Source organism: Desmodus rotundus, chromosome 1, assembly GCF_022682495.2.
Source record: "Desmodus rotundus isolate HL8 chromosome 1, HLdesRot8A.1, whole genome shotgun sequence".
NCBI classification, from domain to species: Eukaryota; Metazoa; Chordata; class Mammalia; order Chiroptera; family Phyllostomidae; genus Desmodus; species Desmodus rotundus.
Window position 1 is genome coordinate 19,420,113 of NC_071387.1, and position 16,471 is coordinate 19,436,583.

At 42.5% G+C, this 16,471-nt stretch overlaps 1 protein-coding gene and 1 pseudogene across 4 annotated transcripts in view; both read left to right on the forward strand.

Moving 5' to 3' along the window:
• The window catches only part of ECPAS (Ecm29 proteasome adaptor and scaffold), a 95,979-nt gene that overhangs the window by 9,353 nt on the left and 70,155 nt on the right, over positions 1-16,471 (forward strand). For all 4 annotated transcript variants that reach the window (XM_024560277.3, XM_071221237.1, XM_053921839.1 and 1 more), the window contains exon 2: positions 13,323-13,453. In XM_024560277.3, coding sequence (XP_024416045.2) covers positions 13,323-13,453 — 131 coding nt within the window. The remainder of the gene's footprint in view (positions 1-13,322; positions 13,454-16,471) is intronic.
• LOC112304593 (phosphatidylinositol-glycan biosynthesis class W protein-like) lies at positions 10,979-12,552 on the forward strand (annotated as a pseudogene).

The following is a 16,471-nucleotide window of genomic DNA, read 5'->3' on the forward strand; positions in this document are numbered from 1 at the left end:
TGGGACTTCTGAAGTGGCAGGAGAAGAAAGACTCCCCTTCTCTGCTCAGAGTCTAGTCACTGGTGCATCCCGATGCAGGGCCTCTGTATTGAGTATCTGCCTGGGCCCTGGGTGTAAGATTGGTGGGCTGGGGCACAGGAAGATGGCCTGTCTGATTGCCATGTTTCTGGAGGGAAGGGATGCCAGCAGGGACTGTGCTAGCAGGACCTTATTGCTCAGGTCCTCAGGACCTCATTGTCTGCAAGGGTTCTTATTTGCTACACCCTTGGGCTGCCCTGGCTGGAAGGAGGCAGCTCCCGTGGGATGGATTGTCTCTTTCTGGGAATGGATCCTCTCCCCCGCTCTGACTTAATATATAGGGTCAAGCAGAAGTAATGCCTGCTTGAGAGTGGTTGGTAGGGCAATAATATGCATGTAATAATTTATGGTTTTAATTTGAACATTTCACCTAAAATGTCATATGGTGTGCTTGAGTGTGATATTGTTATGTTACAGAATTACATGCTTATGATTTTGGAATAAAAGATTTCGTAATAAAAAGGGGGCGTTATTTGTGCCAGATCCTGTATTCGTGTTTAGTGCTGGACTTCCCGACATTCTCCTTTTTAAGTCCATTTGTATTTAGGGAGTTCTTTTAAAAAGGTAGGGGAGGGAGCAAGCCTGTACTTAAAAACTCAGGAGTAGAGATCACAATTCTAAGCGTTACTAATTCCTAAAGAAGTATCCTGCTGTCCTCATTTGGATTTTGCCAAGTATTTATTAGCTAGAGGGGCATTTAGTACTTTGAAATGGTACACAGGAGTCAATAGATGATGTGGGCTTTAACAACTGGTTAGTACTTGGTTAGATTTATAATTCGCAGGGTTTGCCTACTGGAAAAGATTGTGTTACACACAAAACCTAGATGCCAGCTAGAGCTTCCTTATTCTTCATAGTTCCAACCTCAAACTCCTAATTGCAGATATTGTAAAAGTTGAGAGGTATTTCTCCTCCCCCCATCCCATCTACTTTTTGTGAATTTCCTATAATTTAGTTGGCTTATGCTTTTCTTAGCTTCTGGGCTCTTATTTCTGAAAATGGTGTTTTGGTTTTAGCCAGGTCAGCTCGGACACGAAACCCCTGTCTCGTTGGTATGCACACACAAGGTCCCTTTGCCCTAAGCATTTCAGGAATGTAGTTAACTCTTGGAGGTGTGGTGAGTCGCAGGCAGGGCCTGGCAGTGGAGCCTTGGTTCTCCTCCCTCTCACGGTCCCTCCTCCTCCCTCTCCCTCCTTTTCTTCTCCTCTCTTCTCTGCGGTAACTACTGCACCCCTCCTGATTTAAAGCTCACTTCTGCCATACAATCAGACCTTCTGGAATTTCTCTCCTTTTCCTCTTCCTCCTCCTCTTCCTCATGTTTTACTAAAAAACCCCTAAGCACTTGTCGCAATACTATAAAATCTATAGTCCCCTTTCCAAGAGGTTCTGGTGTGAGGTGTAATAAATTGCCACCAGTCCTCTTCTTCCCCTTGCTGTAGATGTTAGCTGTATAAACTTCTAGATACTTTTCTAATGCAGAAGAAGTAAGATTGCATACATTCAACAGGTATTAGAGCAGCTGCTGTCTGCAAGGCACTGAGTTAAGTGCTGGAATGCCAGGAGGTGTACGTCACAGGTTCTCAATCTGGGGAGCTCTGGAGATGGACGGAGCGAAGGAGGGAGTTTGGTGGAGTCAGATTCAAGGCACACTTCAAAGGGTTGTTATGGTCTAGGGCAGGGAGGATTGGGTGGTTGCGTAATGTACAGCAAAAGGTAACAAGTGGCAGGAGAGATGTAGAAAGGTGTGTGGGAGTTTGTAGGGCCAGGAGGGATTGTGTAAGTGTGGAGCATGTTAGAGTTGAGCTGGACTTCCAATAGGGAGGATTTGGACGGGTGGAGCTGAAGAGATGGTGGGGAGGGTATTCCTGGTTGAGGGACTGGTTGACAAAGAATTGGGCGGGGCCCTGGATGGTGTGGCTCAGTGGATTGAATGCCAGACTGCAAACCAAGGGGTTACTGGTTCAATTCCCAGTCAGGGCACGTCCCTGGGTTGTGGGCCAGGTCACCAGTTGGGGGCGCATGAGAGGCAACCACACATTGATGTTTCTCCATCTTTTTCTCCTTCCCTTCCCCCCTCTCTAAAAGTAAAAATAAATAAAAAATTTTAAATTTCGGGCCAGGGGAACATATGGTACACTTAATAAGCCATCGCAGTTTCGATGGCAGTTGGGGAATGAATGGGATGCATGTTTGCGAAGGTCCCTTGAGGCTAGAGTCTTAGAAAGGACTTCCTCTCTGATCTGGTAGTCATCCTAGGCATGTGCTGGCTGCTTAAATTTTAATGTATTTTTCTAGAAGTACATCTTTTTTTTTTCTCTTGGCAAAGATCTTCCATTTGTACTTGGACCCAGTTGTGAGCTGGCTTAAGCAAAAACCAGACACGTACTATAAGGAATCAGGGCGTTGATGGAAACAAGAGGGGCCTGCAAGAGGGGTTTGGGATGAAGGCCTGGAAGTCATCCAGTCCTTCCGGCTTCTCCCTGCATCTCTGTGCCACTCTTTCTGCAGACTGGCTTCTCCGATTTTGTGCTCTCTAGGGTAGGCTGGCGATGCCCGTCTTGTGTGTCTCCCGGCATGCTCTTACAGGTTCAGACACACAAGGGAGCGTTGAATCGTTGGTCCCAGTTCTGAGCCTGAAGGGGTGGGTTGAGTGAGGGGCCCGTTCTGACAACACTGGCTGTGTTGCCAGGGCACAAAGTCGTGTTGTCCGTGGTTGTCTAGTAAGGCCGAGAGTCACCTCTCACTTTCTTCGTCTCGCCCTTGCTGTCATTTAGCACACTAGAAGGAACATTGGGTTTGGGGTTAGACTGCTTGGAGTTTGAATCCTAGCCCTGCCACTTACTGCCTTTGCGATCTTGGTCAACGTTCTTCATGAGTTCTGGGCTCTGTTTCCTCTTCTGTAAGTTGGAGCTAGTATTACCTATTCAAAAATAATACTTTAGAGGGAGGTACTGTGTCTAGTGTGCATTTGGCGGGTAAAGACCTTTCTAGGTTTAACTTGCAAGTCTGTGTCTCGTTAGCTTGGTGACCTTTGGCAAGTCGGTCAGACCCAGAGCCCCAGCTTTTCACGCATAAATGCAGGCAGTAGCTGCCCACCTCACAACACTTTTTTGAGGCTCAAAAGGCCATGTGAAAGTGCTTGGTGACTATAATGTATTTACATATGTCTGAATCGAAAGTAAGTATCATTAGGGAGACTGTTTCCTTGTGAAATTATTCTATTATAGTCTAGTATATTGCTGTGGTAGCTCGACAGATCTTTCTCCAAATACCCTGTAGCTGTAGGTTATGAATTGATTTATGATGCAGTAGGCAGTGGTCCAGGTATTTTCAGCTTTCCCTTTCAGTCTCAGCTTCCAATTAAGGCCTCTACCGTGATTTATAATTTAAAAATTACTTTCATATTCAAAGAAGTATTCTTTGTAGGAAATTTAAGCAACTTAAAAAAAACTGAAACTTATCATCCTGAAATATAACCGTTTTCTTTTCTTTTGTCAAATCACACAAGCTATTCATGCTCGTGAAGTAACTTAGTGATGACGTGGAATTAAACAAGCCAAAAAAGAACCCTCAAATTCCACCACGTGGGGATACTCACCACTTTATAGTCCTCTGCCTGTTCTTTTTGACAGTGCGTACTTTTCTTGCATACTTTCCAAGGAGTGTTTTGATGTTCAAGTTGTCTCGAAAAGATGACACATCTAAGGAAACTGATTTATTGCTTTTTTTCTTTATGTTTTTTTTTTTCCTTAAGTGATGATGTGAGTGAAAAACCAGTATTTGCCTTTTGTAATCCTGTGAGAAAATAGCCTTTCCTCCTTAACTGAGAATTCAAAGTTGTGGTTTTTTCTTTGGAGAGATCTGGAGAGTAAGTGATTTATGGGGACAGTTTTATTTCTCAAGGATAATTACACGTTTTCAGAACTATCAGTGGCTAATGGTGGATGACACCGAAGTGATGTCCTTAAACCATGGTTGGTGGTTTCTTCCTTGGGAGGGCGGGTGGAGGGAGAGTCTCTTCTTTCATGTTAGAGAGCTAAAGACAAGTGAATAATATGAATTAGAGAATTATTTAATGGAATAGAAATATATTCATTTTCAGTAGTTTTTTTCCCTACATTAATGTAATAGTTGACATAATCTAAGCTAGAATATTTTTTGTTTTGGGATTTAAGATTTTCAGTGTTTCGATGTTTCTTTTGAGACTCATTTTTTTGAAAGACTTTATTTTTAGATCAGCTTTAGGTTGACGACAAAGCTGAGAGGAAGGCACCGATTTCCCGCGTGCCCTGTGCCCCCTCCATTGCCGTAGCCTCCCGCGTTCCCGACATCACTCACCAGAACGGGGCCTTTCTTTTTTCAAACCAAGAATAACGTATGTTGACACCTCCCAATCACTCAAAGCGCACAGTTTATACTGTGGTTCACTGCAGCTGCTTTATGTCCTTTCTGTTTGGACCCCTGTATAAAGACATACATCCACGGTTATATCATATGCAGTGTTTCACTGCCCCGCAAGTCCTGCTTTTCACGCCTCCCTCCTCCCAAGCTCTGGCAGCCACTGGTCTTTTAATTGTCTCCGTAGCTGTGCCTTTTCCAGAGTGTCAGGTAGTCGCAGGCGTACGGACAGTATGTAGCCTTTTCACGTGGGCGTCTTTCACGTAGGAATACGTCTGTAAGATTCTTCCGCGTGTTTTCATGGCTTGATCGTTCATTTCTTTGTGGCGCTGAATAACATTCTGATGTCATGCGCCAAGTTATCCACTCACCTACTGAAGGACATCTTGGTTGCGTCCAGCTGTTAGCAATTGTGAAGAAAGCTGCTATAAATATCCATGTACAGGTCTTTGTGTGCATGTAAGTTTTCGGCTCCTTTGGGTAAATACCAAGGAGTGTGATTAATGGATTGTATGGTAAGAGAATGTAATTTTGTAATAAACCTCCAAACTGTCTTCCAAAGTGGCTGTGCCATTTTGCATTCCACCAGTAAATGTTCTTTTTGCTCTTCTATATTCTTTAAGGTTCCTTTCAGGCTTTAAAATTCTGTGACTTAAATTTATTTCCTTATCTTTGAAACATGGCTTCAAGCAAACGTGGCTTCGGACAAGCAGACCTTTAAAAATACTTGCTCATGTATTATTTTTCCAAAGCATATATTTTTATTGAAGAATATTCAAAGAGTGTATGACAGTATAAAGAAGAAAAAGTGCTGATGTATTTTCTTTCCCTTTTTTATATAGTTGTGTCATGAAATTATTATATATATGTATATTCGTTTTAAAATAATGACATATTTCAAGTATGAAGAAAAGTATAGAGGAGTGATCTTAGTACGTACGTCCCACACATCTTTGACAGATCTTTACATTTTTTGACATAAGCCTTAGATCTATTATTTATTTGTAAGAAATAAACATTACAGATACAATTCAAGCTCCCTGCTACTCCTTACAAATTTTTCTTTTCTTCCTTCCCTTTTCCCTTCTTGCCCAGAAGTCGTTGTTCCTGTGATGTGTAGATCATATGCAATACACACATACTGCATTTGAAAACTTTACATACGAGGAATCATCTCCTTCTGTAACTTTCTTTGTTTGCTCTCACTGTTTTAGATATTGCGCATGTTGGTCATGTGACTTTTTAAAAAAGATTTTGTTTATTTAATTTAGAGAGAGGGGAAGGGAGGAGGAAAGAGTGGGAGAGAAACATTGATGTGCCAGAGAAACATTGCTCTGTTGCCTCTTATACGCTCCCTATTGGGGACCAGGCTGGCAACCCAGGCACGTGCCCTGACTGGGAATCCAACTGGCAACCTTTCAGTTCACAGGCCAGCACTCAATCCAGTGAGCCACACCGTCCAGGGCTCGAAGGGAAACGTTTTGCTGATGTGGAAGAGGTGGAACAAAAAACTGGCAGAAGCACTAAAAGGCATCAACATCGACAAGTTCAAAAACTGTTTTGAGCAGTGGAAAAAATATCTCAATAGGTGTGTTGCATCAGATGGAGAGCACTTTGAAGGTGACTGAAGTTTAAACATGTAAGAATAAATACGCAGTTTTTTATAAATACCTTTTTTGGGGGTCCCTCCTTATATGACCCTGCCTCAGTTTTTTATCCATTTTCCCATTGACTGACTTTTAGATTGTTTCTCTTTTTTTGCTTTTACTGACCTGTGGCTGTGAGCAGTTTCTTACAGGTCTTGCTTGCTTGTCTCTCCCTTGGAAGAGACTGTGACCCGTGAAGTGTGGTCTGAGGACTGAAGAGTTACTACTTGTAAACAGGGAACTTAGGGCAGAATGTAAATCAGCGACCCTTGTGAACTTACTTAACATTCTTATCCGAGTAAGACTTCCTCAGTGAAGGAAGAATTATTCCTTATTTCTTTGCTGACTGGTGACAAACATTGTATCCCTGCTGTTACAAACATTGTTACTGTGAGTGGCGCTGCTCTGGAGTATGTTCCCCAGGGTAGCATTGCCAGGTGGAAGGGCATGTGTAGGAGCTCCGTTGGTGAGAGCGTTGTCCTGCGCACCGAGGTTGCGGCTCTGGTCCCAGGTCAGGGCTCATACAAGTGTCAACCAGTGAGCACATACATCAGCGGGACAACCAATCAGTGTTTCTCTCTGTCTCTCTCAGATCAATAATAATGAAGGCTTGAATGCAGAAAGCAAAACTATAAGAGTCAGAAGAAAACATAGGTAAACGTGTGTCAGAGGTCCCCCAGGCCACCCAGGTTCTGTGATTTGCTAGGAGGATTCACAGGACCTGGCCAGCACTTGTTTGTTACAGGGAAAGGATACAAAGCAAAATCAGCAAAGGGAAAGGCACAGGGGGCGAAGTCTGGAGGAAACCAGGTGCCAGCTTCCAAGTGTCCTCTCCCAGTGGAGTCACACAGGACAGGCTTGTTAACTCCTCTAGCGGTGGGCTGTGACAGCGCGTGAGAAAGGCTGCCTACCAGCGATACTCCCCAGAGACTCGGCGCTGAGGGTTTTTGTTTGGTGTTGGTCACGTTGGCACTGTCTGCCTAACGTGTACCAGCTTCCAGATTCCCAGAAGGAAAGCAGGTGTTCAGCATAAGCCACATTGTTTGTACAGTTTGGACACAGTGAGTCACTCTCATCAGTTCTGGAAATGGTGGGAACCCTCCTGAAATCCAGGTTCCCAGGTGCCATCCAAGGGCCAGCCGTGCAAGCAGAGGCTGCTAAGGGTAGCAGTCTTAGGCCTGCTGTGTGAACTTCTTTCTGCAGAATATAGTATTTTTTGTAATCTTGGAGTGTTGGCATTTTAAAGCATGACTAGAAACTCAGAAGCCATAGAGGGAAGGAATGGTAAATTTTTTATTTTAAAAACATATGAATAACCAGAGACATTGAAGTTGAGAACAATCTAACAATAGCGGGGGGGGGGGGACAGTGGGAAGGGGGATTACAGGAACTACTATAAAGGACACATGGACAAAACCAAGGGGGAGGGTGGAGGTGGGGGAGGGAGGTGGGTTCAGTTGGGGTGGGGTGGAGGGATGGGGAGAAAAGGCATACAACTGTACTTGAATAACAATAAAAATTAAAAAAAACATGAAAATAAGTTTTCATAAGATATGAAAAGAAAGTACTATAAAATCAAAAGGCATACTAGGAAAAAAAAGTATTTGTAATGGATGAGAGAAAAGGAGGAGATTTTTCCAATACACGCCAGGGGGTGGGGCAGAAGTAGATTCACCGTTGTGAGTACATGAAATACAGAGTTTATTCTTGTATTATTAATTATTGTATTATTTTCCATATGAACAACTGTAAACCTACTTTTGCTCCACCCTGTATAAAAGCTTTTTATAAGTCAGTGACTCAAAGGAATAATGAGTAGTTTGCTGACGAAGACATTTCGAATAACCAACAAATATTCGAAAAGATACTTTACCTCAGTAATAAAATAGATACAAAGGAAAACAAGTGAGTTACCTCTTTCGTCTGTCACATTTACCTAGCACTGATTACTTACAGTCTGTACAGACTGATTACTTAGTTTGATTACACAGTGTAGGAGTGCGCAGAGGGAAATTGGCGCTTGCACATACTGCTGGTGGTGTAAATTAGCACGATCTTTTTGAGGGGCATTTTCCCCAAATCTACTGAACTTCACAATACGCCTGCCCTTTGACTTAGCAGTTCCATTTCAGGGTTTTAGCTTACAGAAACCTATACAAGTGCACACATACATGAGGATAAGAATGTTATTTGGAGTGTTTATAGAACTGTGAAACTGGTAAAATAAGAGAGGGTGAGCTAAATAAATTATGCTACTTCTATAGACAGAGTTGCATACAAGATCAACCAGATCTTTATGAAGTGCTATGGAAAGATATTTAAGCTTTTCTGTATATCCAAGCATTTTTTAGTGTGATTTATTTGGTATTAAAACCTAACCTGAATGCATATGAAGTTCTTTATAATCTTTGATGATCCCCCTTAGTATGAGCATCCTTATGTTTTATTGAAAAAATATGAACGTATTTGATCAGGGGTACCGCCTTAGAACCCACGGGGTGAAAGGGGTTGAGATAAACAGCATTCAAAAATCTGAATGATCTGACACAGGTATTGTTCCAGGGGTTTTCAGTAAAGGATTTGTGTTAACTAAACAAACAATCAAAGAAACTGTAAAACAGTATGTGCCACATTCCAGTTTTTAGGTTACAGTAACGTTTGTGTACGAATAGGAAAAAGTAGTAGTTCAGAATATATTCCCCACATTTAACAGTGATTATCAGAGGGGTAGTGTTTTAAATTTTCTCATGAATGAAACTAATTTGATACGAGTTAGAATAAGACATCATAGTTGTGGAGAGGATGGAACTCGCTCCTGGCCCCTGACTGCCGTTTGTGCTGACCGGGACCGTCCGCATTCCTACAGCCAAAACCGCAGCCTTTGTGGACCGTGAGCCTGACTCTCAGATTCCTTTTGTGTGTTCAGAAGTTTTGGCTCCATGCCTTGTTTCCGAGTAGATGCTTTTGGGGATCTAGGCCTAATTTGGGTTGCCATTTTTAAGAGGCACAGTATACCAATTCTTTGTATTCCTCTAATAACAGGATTTAGGAATCATAGTGTTGCTAAATCTCTGCTCTTTATTTTGCTAACTTTTGACTGGCTGAAAAATTTAGTAGTTGTTTATATCTTCATTTATTTACATTGCTTTTCATAAAGTTTGAACGTGATCGATTATCTTTTATTTAAAGTATGTGTGTATTTAGGAAAATGCCGTCCCAGTGCTACACTGGTCCTCCTCAGAGGGCACAGAGGGCTTTGGCTGTCCCTCAGCCCTGCCCAGGCTGTTTACACGGGCCCCACCCGACTCTGGTGCCGTTTCTGGCTTACCCAGGTTCCCATTGTGTAACTATGTAGCGTTTAGGGTGTTACGTTTTTCTTTCCAGTGAGGGAGAGTGGAAAGCGTTAGGCACTATGCTGGCGATACATAGTTGTGAAATTGATAGCACCCCAATGATTTTATGACAAATGAAAGGGATCAGATATCACTGGGATTTTTAAGCCTTTGGTCGAGATTCTCTAAATCAGTTTGCTATGAAGAATTCAACTTTTGCCTTCTTCCACAGAACAATTTTTGCACAGTTTCTCTAGCTGACATCTGCAGGCAATTCCTGCTATCTATGATCTGTGAGGCCCTACAGCAGAGCCTCCTTCCCTGTAACTGTCCCACACGTGGCGGATTGAATTCACGGTTCCTGAGAACAAAGAGAGTCATTTGGTCTGATGATCGCACAGAGTCAGCCCACTCACCTTCTCTCCCTTTCTTTCTTAGTCTTTCTTCCTTTATTAAGAATTTTAAAAGCTGCACTTGAGATTGTATTTCGATTTCACTCGTTTTTCTCCCCCATTAATGTTCTCTTCTTGCCCTAGGATGCAGCCCAGGGCACCCCAGTGCATTTGGCAGTGGTGTCTGCCCCGTCTCCTCTGGTCTCTGACAGTTTCTGAGTGTTTCATTATTTTCCATGATCTGGAAAGTCGTGTGTGAGCAGTACTGACCAGGTTTCTTGTTGCATATTCGCTGTCTGGCTTTTTCTGTTGTTTTACTCATGATGGGGTGGGGGCTGTGGGTTTTGGACAGGTGAAGGTTCACACAGAGGTGAAGTGCACCTCTTGTCACACCGCGCAGGGACCACAATATCCACATGACGTCACTGTTGGAAATGTGCGTCACTTCTCTAAGGTGGTCTTTGTCGGGTTTCTCCACTGTAGAGTTATTTTCCTCTTTTCCTACTCTGTTCTCGGCAAGCAAGTCACTAGATCTAGCCTGCTCTGAAGGAAGAGGTGCAGGCAGGAATTAAATTCTACCTCCTGTAGAGGGAAGTATCTGTTGGAATTCTGTAAGAAGGATTTGTCTCTTTTCCACAATGTATTTAATCATTTATATCAGTAATGACGCATGTAGGGTTTTTTTCCCTAATAATTTGCGCTATAATCCAATACTATGTTATTTATTTTGTTCTTCAAATTTTTCTAGCTTTGGCCATAATGGAGAACTTCCGGGGTGATTCATGTATCCCTTTGATATGCCCCAGGCCCTGTTTTCTTTCTGGCACCACAAGATACGTCAGGATCATTGTGTTCTCTGCTCTTCTCTGTCTCAGCTGTGGGACCCGCCATCATTTCGAGGAGTCTGGTTCTTCTACCGAGATCTGGGTGTTGGGTGTGCTTGTTGCTACTAGGTCATTGCTCAGGACTCCCTCAGGAGAGATATATACACTTTAAAAATCTGATGGACAATTTCAAGTGTGCACAAAAACACGAATTCTCACTATCACACAGCCTGAACAGTTGTTAATGAGTGACCAATCTGCGCTTCTTTATGTGGCCAAGACCAGCCAGAGCATGGGAGGAAGACAGGATGTCTCAAAAGCAGAGGAGGGAAGCTTTGCCAGTAGCCACAGTGACAGCAGCATGCTGGAGGTTGCCCAGGGCTTGTGCTGGCCGGTGCTCGGTGTCCTGTCCTGTGCCGAGGGCGCCTGAGCATTTCCGCACAGCACCGGCATTCTTTCTTCCTCACATACCTACAGGGCTCGATTCTTCATTGACTTTGGTTTCCTAATGGTTTCCCCGTGACCACTGTGACCACGGTGTCTTCATTCGCCTTCCTGGAACACCTCGCTGTAATTACCTGTGGGGCAGAGCTGTTCTATCAAACATACCAGAAGAACTTGCTGTGCCAGAGCGCCTGTCTGGAAAGCCTCGAGAAAGTCTTCGGAATTAGTCTAGAGTCAGAGTGCATTCCAGCCACCTCCTGCTTTTGTGTAATGAACAGTACACTTACTGCTGCTGCCACCTTGGCTGTGGGCTTCCCACTTTTCCCAGAACATTTGCCAAGACAGCCCTGTGGGACAGGAGCAGTGGATTTCGGGATAGGAGGCTTCATTTTTGGGACTGCAGTGGTTTGTCCAGAGATTAGGGGAAAATATATGGAAGGGTCCAGATATTATTATTTTACAATATTTTACAATTATTATTTTACAATTATTTTACAAGAGTACAAAGTAATTGTACTCTTCTTTGGCCATTAGTCTTCCTAGGAATAGGTTGATTAATCAGTAAAAAGCCTTAGGCTACGAGGAACATTGAACTGAGTACAGAGTTCACTGGACCTTTTTCTTTACCTTAATAATTGTGAAATTGATAAGATCACTGCTTTTGCTCCCCCCCCCCAAACAAATCCTGCATCGTGGCCGCCAGCGTTACTTTATTATACCAGCCCGCCCTCGACCCCACTGACAAGGTTACTTCTGTGTGGCACTGATGGCAGTGGCACAGGGGCTGGTCTCCTCCGTGCCAGCCGAGAAGGAGTAACACCCACCCTGGGGCATGTGGCAGTCCACATGCTGTGTGCAAGCAGGGTCCTGTGTGCTTAAGAAAGGTCACCTGTCAAGGACTAGGTAAAAGTAGCATTCTGTATGCCACTGACAGCTGTTAGCCTCTCTGTATTTCTTTACATAGTTCAGGTAAAGGTAGAAGCAGCATCTTGAAGAATGGCTGGCTCAGCCTTTTGTGTTTGCATAGTTGCTTCTAGCCTGATCCTTCTTAGTACTATTACTAAGAAGTAATTATTACTGGGTGATATTATTTTGAGTTTTGGCGAATTTCTGATTGAAGGGGCTCTAGTACTGTGTTCTTGGAAACTTATCCAGTTTCCTGCTATAAAAAAATAAAACCAAAAACATTCAGAATCCCTCGTCTCTGAAGCTGACAGAAAGAAACCCAGCCTTTGCTTAATCACAGCTATAAACAGAAACTGGTTGATTTTTTTTTCTTGCTATCAAATATAACAACTGGCTTAATCAGCCTGTTGGTAGATACTTACATTTCAACCCAGTACCTTGTGGCCCTTGTTTGTACTCAATCGCTATATGTTTACTGACTTTAATTATATATATGCTACTACTTGCAAGATAAGACTAAAATTTTAAGTGATCAGTAGGGGTTGCATGTATGTGTGTGAGCTAGCAATGAAGAAGAATAAATATTAAATGTGAAGAAAATGGGCTTTTGGCAATCCATTGTTAACTCTATTTTATTATAAAAGTTTCAATTCTTTTCTACAACATTAGTGAGGCTTAATATTTTACTATATCTCTGCAGTATGTAAAACCAGTAGAGAAGGAACAAAGCCTTGTGACTCGCTAGAATATTAAATCACAGTATTTTAAAGAAACTTGTTTATAGTCGAGACACTGGAATGCTGGAGGGTAGGGAGGAGGGTTTTTACTTTCTAAAGTAGACTTTTCCCACAGTTCACACCTTATACCATTCTTTATTTTTTATTGTATGTATTTTATAGTATTTACATTAAAACGGTGTGAATTGTGGGGAAAAAAGATGTTATCACCAATAAGTATTATCCCTGGTGTCTGATTAAAGTTCTCCAGGCTCGCTGTGCTAGATAGGTTTAGAAGATTTCTTCAAACATTTTGTATCCTTTCTAGTATCGAAATCCCTTCAGGAAAAGGGAATAACTTTGTAAGTAGGAGAGAATTTTGTTACAATTTCAGTATAATTAGCTAGTAACCCTTTACAGTGCTGTTCCATAGCTGTGTCAAAATCATCTGCCTAGAAGGCCGGAGGGGTTCAAGTTCTGCCGGAAGCATCTGCAGTGCGGGGGAAAGGGTTAGGCCATAACGACGGTTAGTCTTGGTTGTGTTTGATGTGCTGAATTCGCCTTTTTTCTTCTTTTTACATTACAGATCAGCTTGAACGGGTCTTCTTACGACTTGGCCATGCTGAAACAGATGAACAGTTACAGAACATTATATCTAAGTTCCTTCCTCCTGTTTTGCTCAAACTGTCTAGCACCCAAGAAGGAGTACGCAAAAAGGTAAGCATGTTGGGACGGTTGGGGGAGTTAAATGGTGAATAAGTGGATATATACCATGAAGCAAATTTTCTCTTCCCGTTATTGAAATCTAGGTTTGTGTTACGGCCTTTCAAAATGGAGAGTAAGTCTAGGACCGGCTTACATGATTTAAAAGTAGCTTTCGTGTGCTTAGCACAGCTGCATGTAGCGCCGGCTGTGTACCCGCGGCATCAGTGCCAGAGGATGTAAGTGAGACAGCTGTGCTGGAAGGTGTGGGGGCTTCCTCTAAAATCTGTGCCTTTGATTCCAGTAGGAAGGTCGGGGTGTCATGGGGCAAATACATCCTTTAATAACTGGCCGACTGTGAATATAACCTTAACTAAAAGTAAGCAAAATAAGCGCTGGCTGGTGTTGCTCGGTTCCTCGGAGCGTTGTCGCATACGCCAAAGAGCGGGTTCAAATCCCGGTCAGAGCACATAGGTAGGTTGTGGGTTCGATCCCCTGTCGGAGCATGTGTGAGAGCCAGCCAGTTGATGTTTCTCTCGCCCATCGGTGTTTTGCTTTCTCTTTCCCCTTCCTCTCTCTCTAAAAGCAATGAGAAAAATGTCCCTGGGTGAGGATTTAAAAAAAAGCAAAATAAAATTTTTTGAAAGCAAGAAGTTGTATAGCTCCTGTTTTAAGATTCTATAAAGTTCTGTTACCAAAAGTTGCATAGCTATCACATCAGGATTGTCTTTTTTAACCTAGATGTTTTCATGGAACATCTGCCCCCTTTACTTTTAAATAGTTCATTAGTCTTCCGGTCACACTGGCCCTTCGGGCCTTTGAGCCGTCATCAAGTTTCGTCCCCTGTGCTGCTCTGATTGATTGGCAAAGGTGTCCTGGAGGGCTGCCCTTAGGGATTCTGAGATCCATCCTGCTTTGGGTTCATTGGAGAAAGAGTATCTTTAAGAATGTCTGTTATGTTTGCAGGAAGGAATAGGGCGTCCTTGTTATATATTTGCTATGCCTGTTGTTAATAGGGCTTTGCTGAGATAAATATGTATTTGATAATGTCACTATTCTATTTAAAACCCTTCTATGGCCTTCTGTCACCTTCAGAATAGCAAGGTATAAAAGGCCCTACGCAGTTGGTTTGTGCTTATGTATTTAGCCTCATCAGTTTTGTCATTCATTTGGCAGATATTTGCTGAGTTCTATATGGCAGGTGCTGGGGGTATGTTAGCGAGTGAAAGGAAGATCTAGCTTGGTCGACTGGAACTAAACAATCAGGCATATAGTGTCTAGTTATAAACTAATAAATGCTAAGATGGAACAGGATTCTATGAATGATATATTTGGGGCATAAGGGAGACCTGTGTGTGTGTGTATGTGTGTGTGTGTGTGTAGGAAGTAACCAGGCAGAGAGGTGAGGGAGACCGTTAATGACAAAGGTGGCACTGTGCAGAGGCGCTGAGCTGAAACAGTGTGAAGCCTGCAGGGAGGTGAAGAAGGCCAGCGTGATGCACCCAGTGCCCGAGAGGGAGAGTGGTAAGGGGGCAGGCACTGGGGCAAGGAAACAGGGATTCCAGTGGGCAGTGATTTGAGAGGCCATGTATAAATAATTTGAACATGTGAGATTTTGGAATCAGTGAAATTAAGAATTAATTTGCATTGACTCATCAATTTGCATTGACATGTCATTTTTGGGTCTAATTTCATAATATATATTCGATTTAAGCAGGATATCCTATAAGGTAGCTGGGAATTTGTGGATAAATTGAGTTAAAGAGAAATAGAAATTTTAGATTTCTACTGATATATCGTTCGAGTATATCTCCTATTTTAAGGAAAATGAAGTGTGTTACTAGAATTCTGCATTACAGCTGACTTTGTACATTGAGACACATTGGAATAGCTAAAACGTAACGACTGACTGTAGCCAGTACTGACAAGACTGTGGAGCAACTGGAGATCTCAGAGACTGTTGGTAGGAGTGCAAATACTGTGACCACTTTGGAAAATTGTTGGGGATATCCTGAAGTTTATCGTATGCATGCTCCATGACCACTCATTTTTAGCCCTCAGTCAGTATACAACAGAAATGTGTACATTTTCACCAAAAGGCACGTGCAAGAATGTTCGTAGCAGCATCATTCATAATAGCCCAAACCAGAAAGAATCTAATGGCAGTCAGCAGGAGAATAGATAAATTGTAGTGTTTTTCTGCTAGAGCAATGAAATTGAACTACTGATATGAGCAATAACATGGATGAATCTCAAATATAGTACAGAGTGAAAAGTATTCAGACACGTGAGTGCATCCCGTATGTTCCGTTTATATTCAGGATGGGGCAAAAGTAGGTTTACATTGTGAGCACACAAAACACAAGAGTTTAGTCTTGTATTATTTATTAATTATTGTGTTATTTTCTCTTAAAAAAGGATTTTATTTATTTATTTTTAGAGAGAGGGCAAGGGAGGGAGAAAGAGAAGGAGAGAAACATTGATTGGTTGCTTCTCATAAGCTCCTTGACCAACCAGGGACCATACTGGCAACCCAGGCATGTGACCTGACCAGGAATTGAACCGGTGACCTTTCACTTTGTGGGACGACGCCCAACCACCTGAGCCACATTGGTCACGGCTGGATTATTTTCCATATGAACAACTGTGAAACTACTTTGTCCCATTTAAAAATGGTGCTAAGAATCAGCATAGTGGTTAGCGATCAGGGGGTGCAGGGCTTTTGTGGTTCTGGTGTTTACCTTGGTGTGTTTGTTTTGTGAAAATTTATTGAACCACATATTCTCAGTTGTGTACTTTAGCTATATGCTATGCTTTAATTAAAAGTTATTAATCAATACAAATGAATGAATACTAAGGAGAACTGCTGTGGCCAACATAATACACACCCGAGGATGGTAGTTCTGTAGGCTTGCTGTAGAAGTTACCTGTTATCTCTTTAGCCAGTACTGGCTCAGCTGATTTCTTGATTTTTGTGGCCTTATAGAGGATTCTGGACAGTGGATAACCAAATTATGAAATAAATGTTTAAGG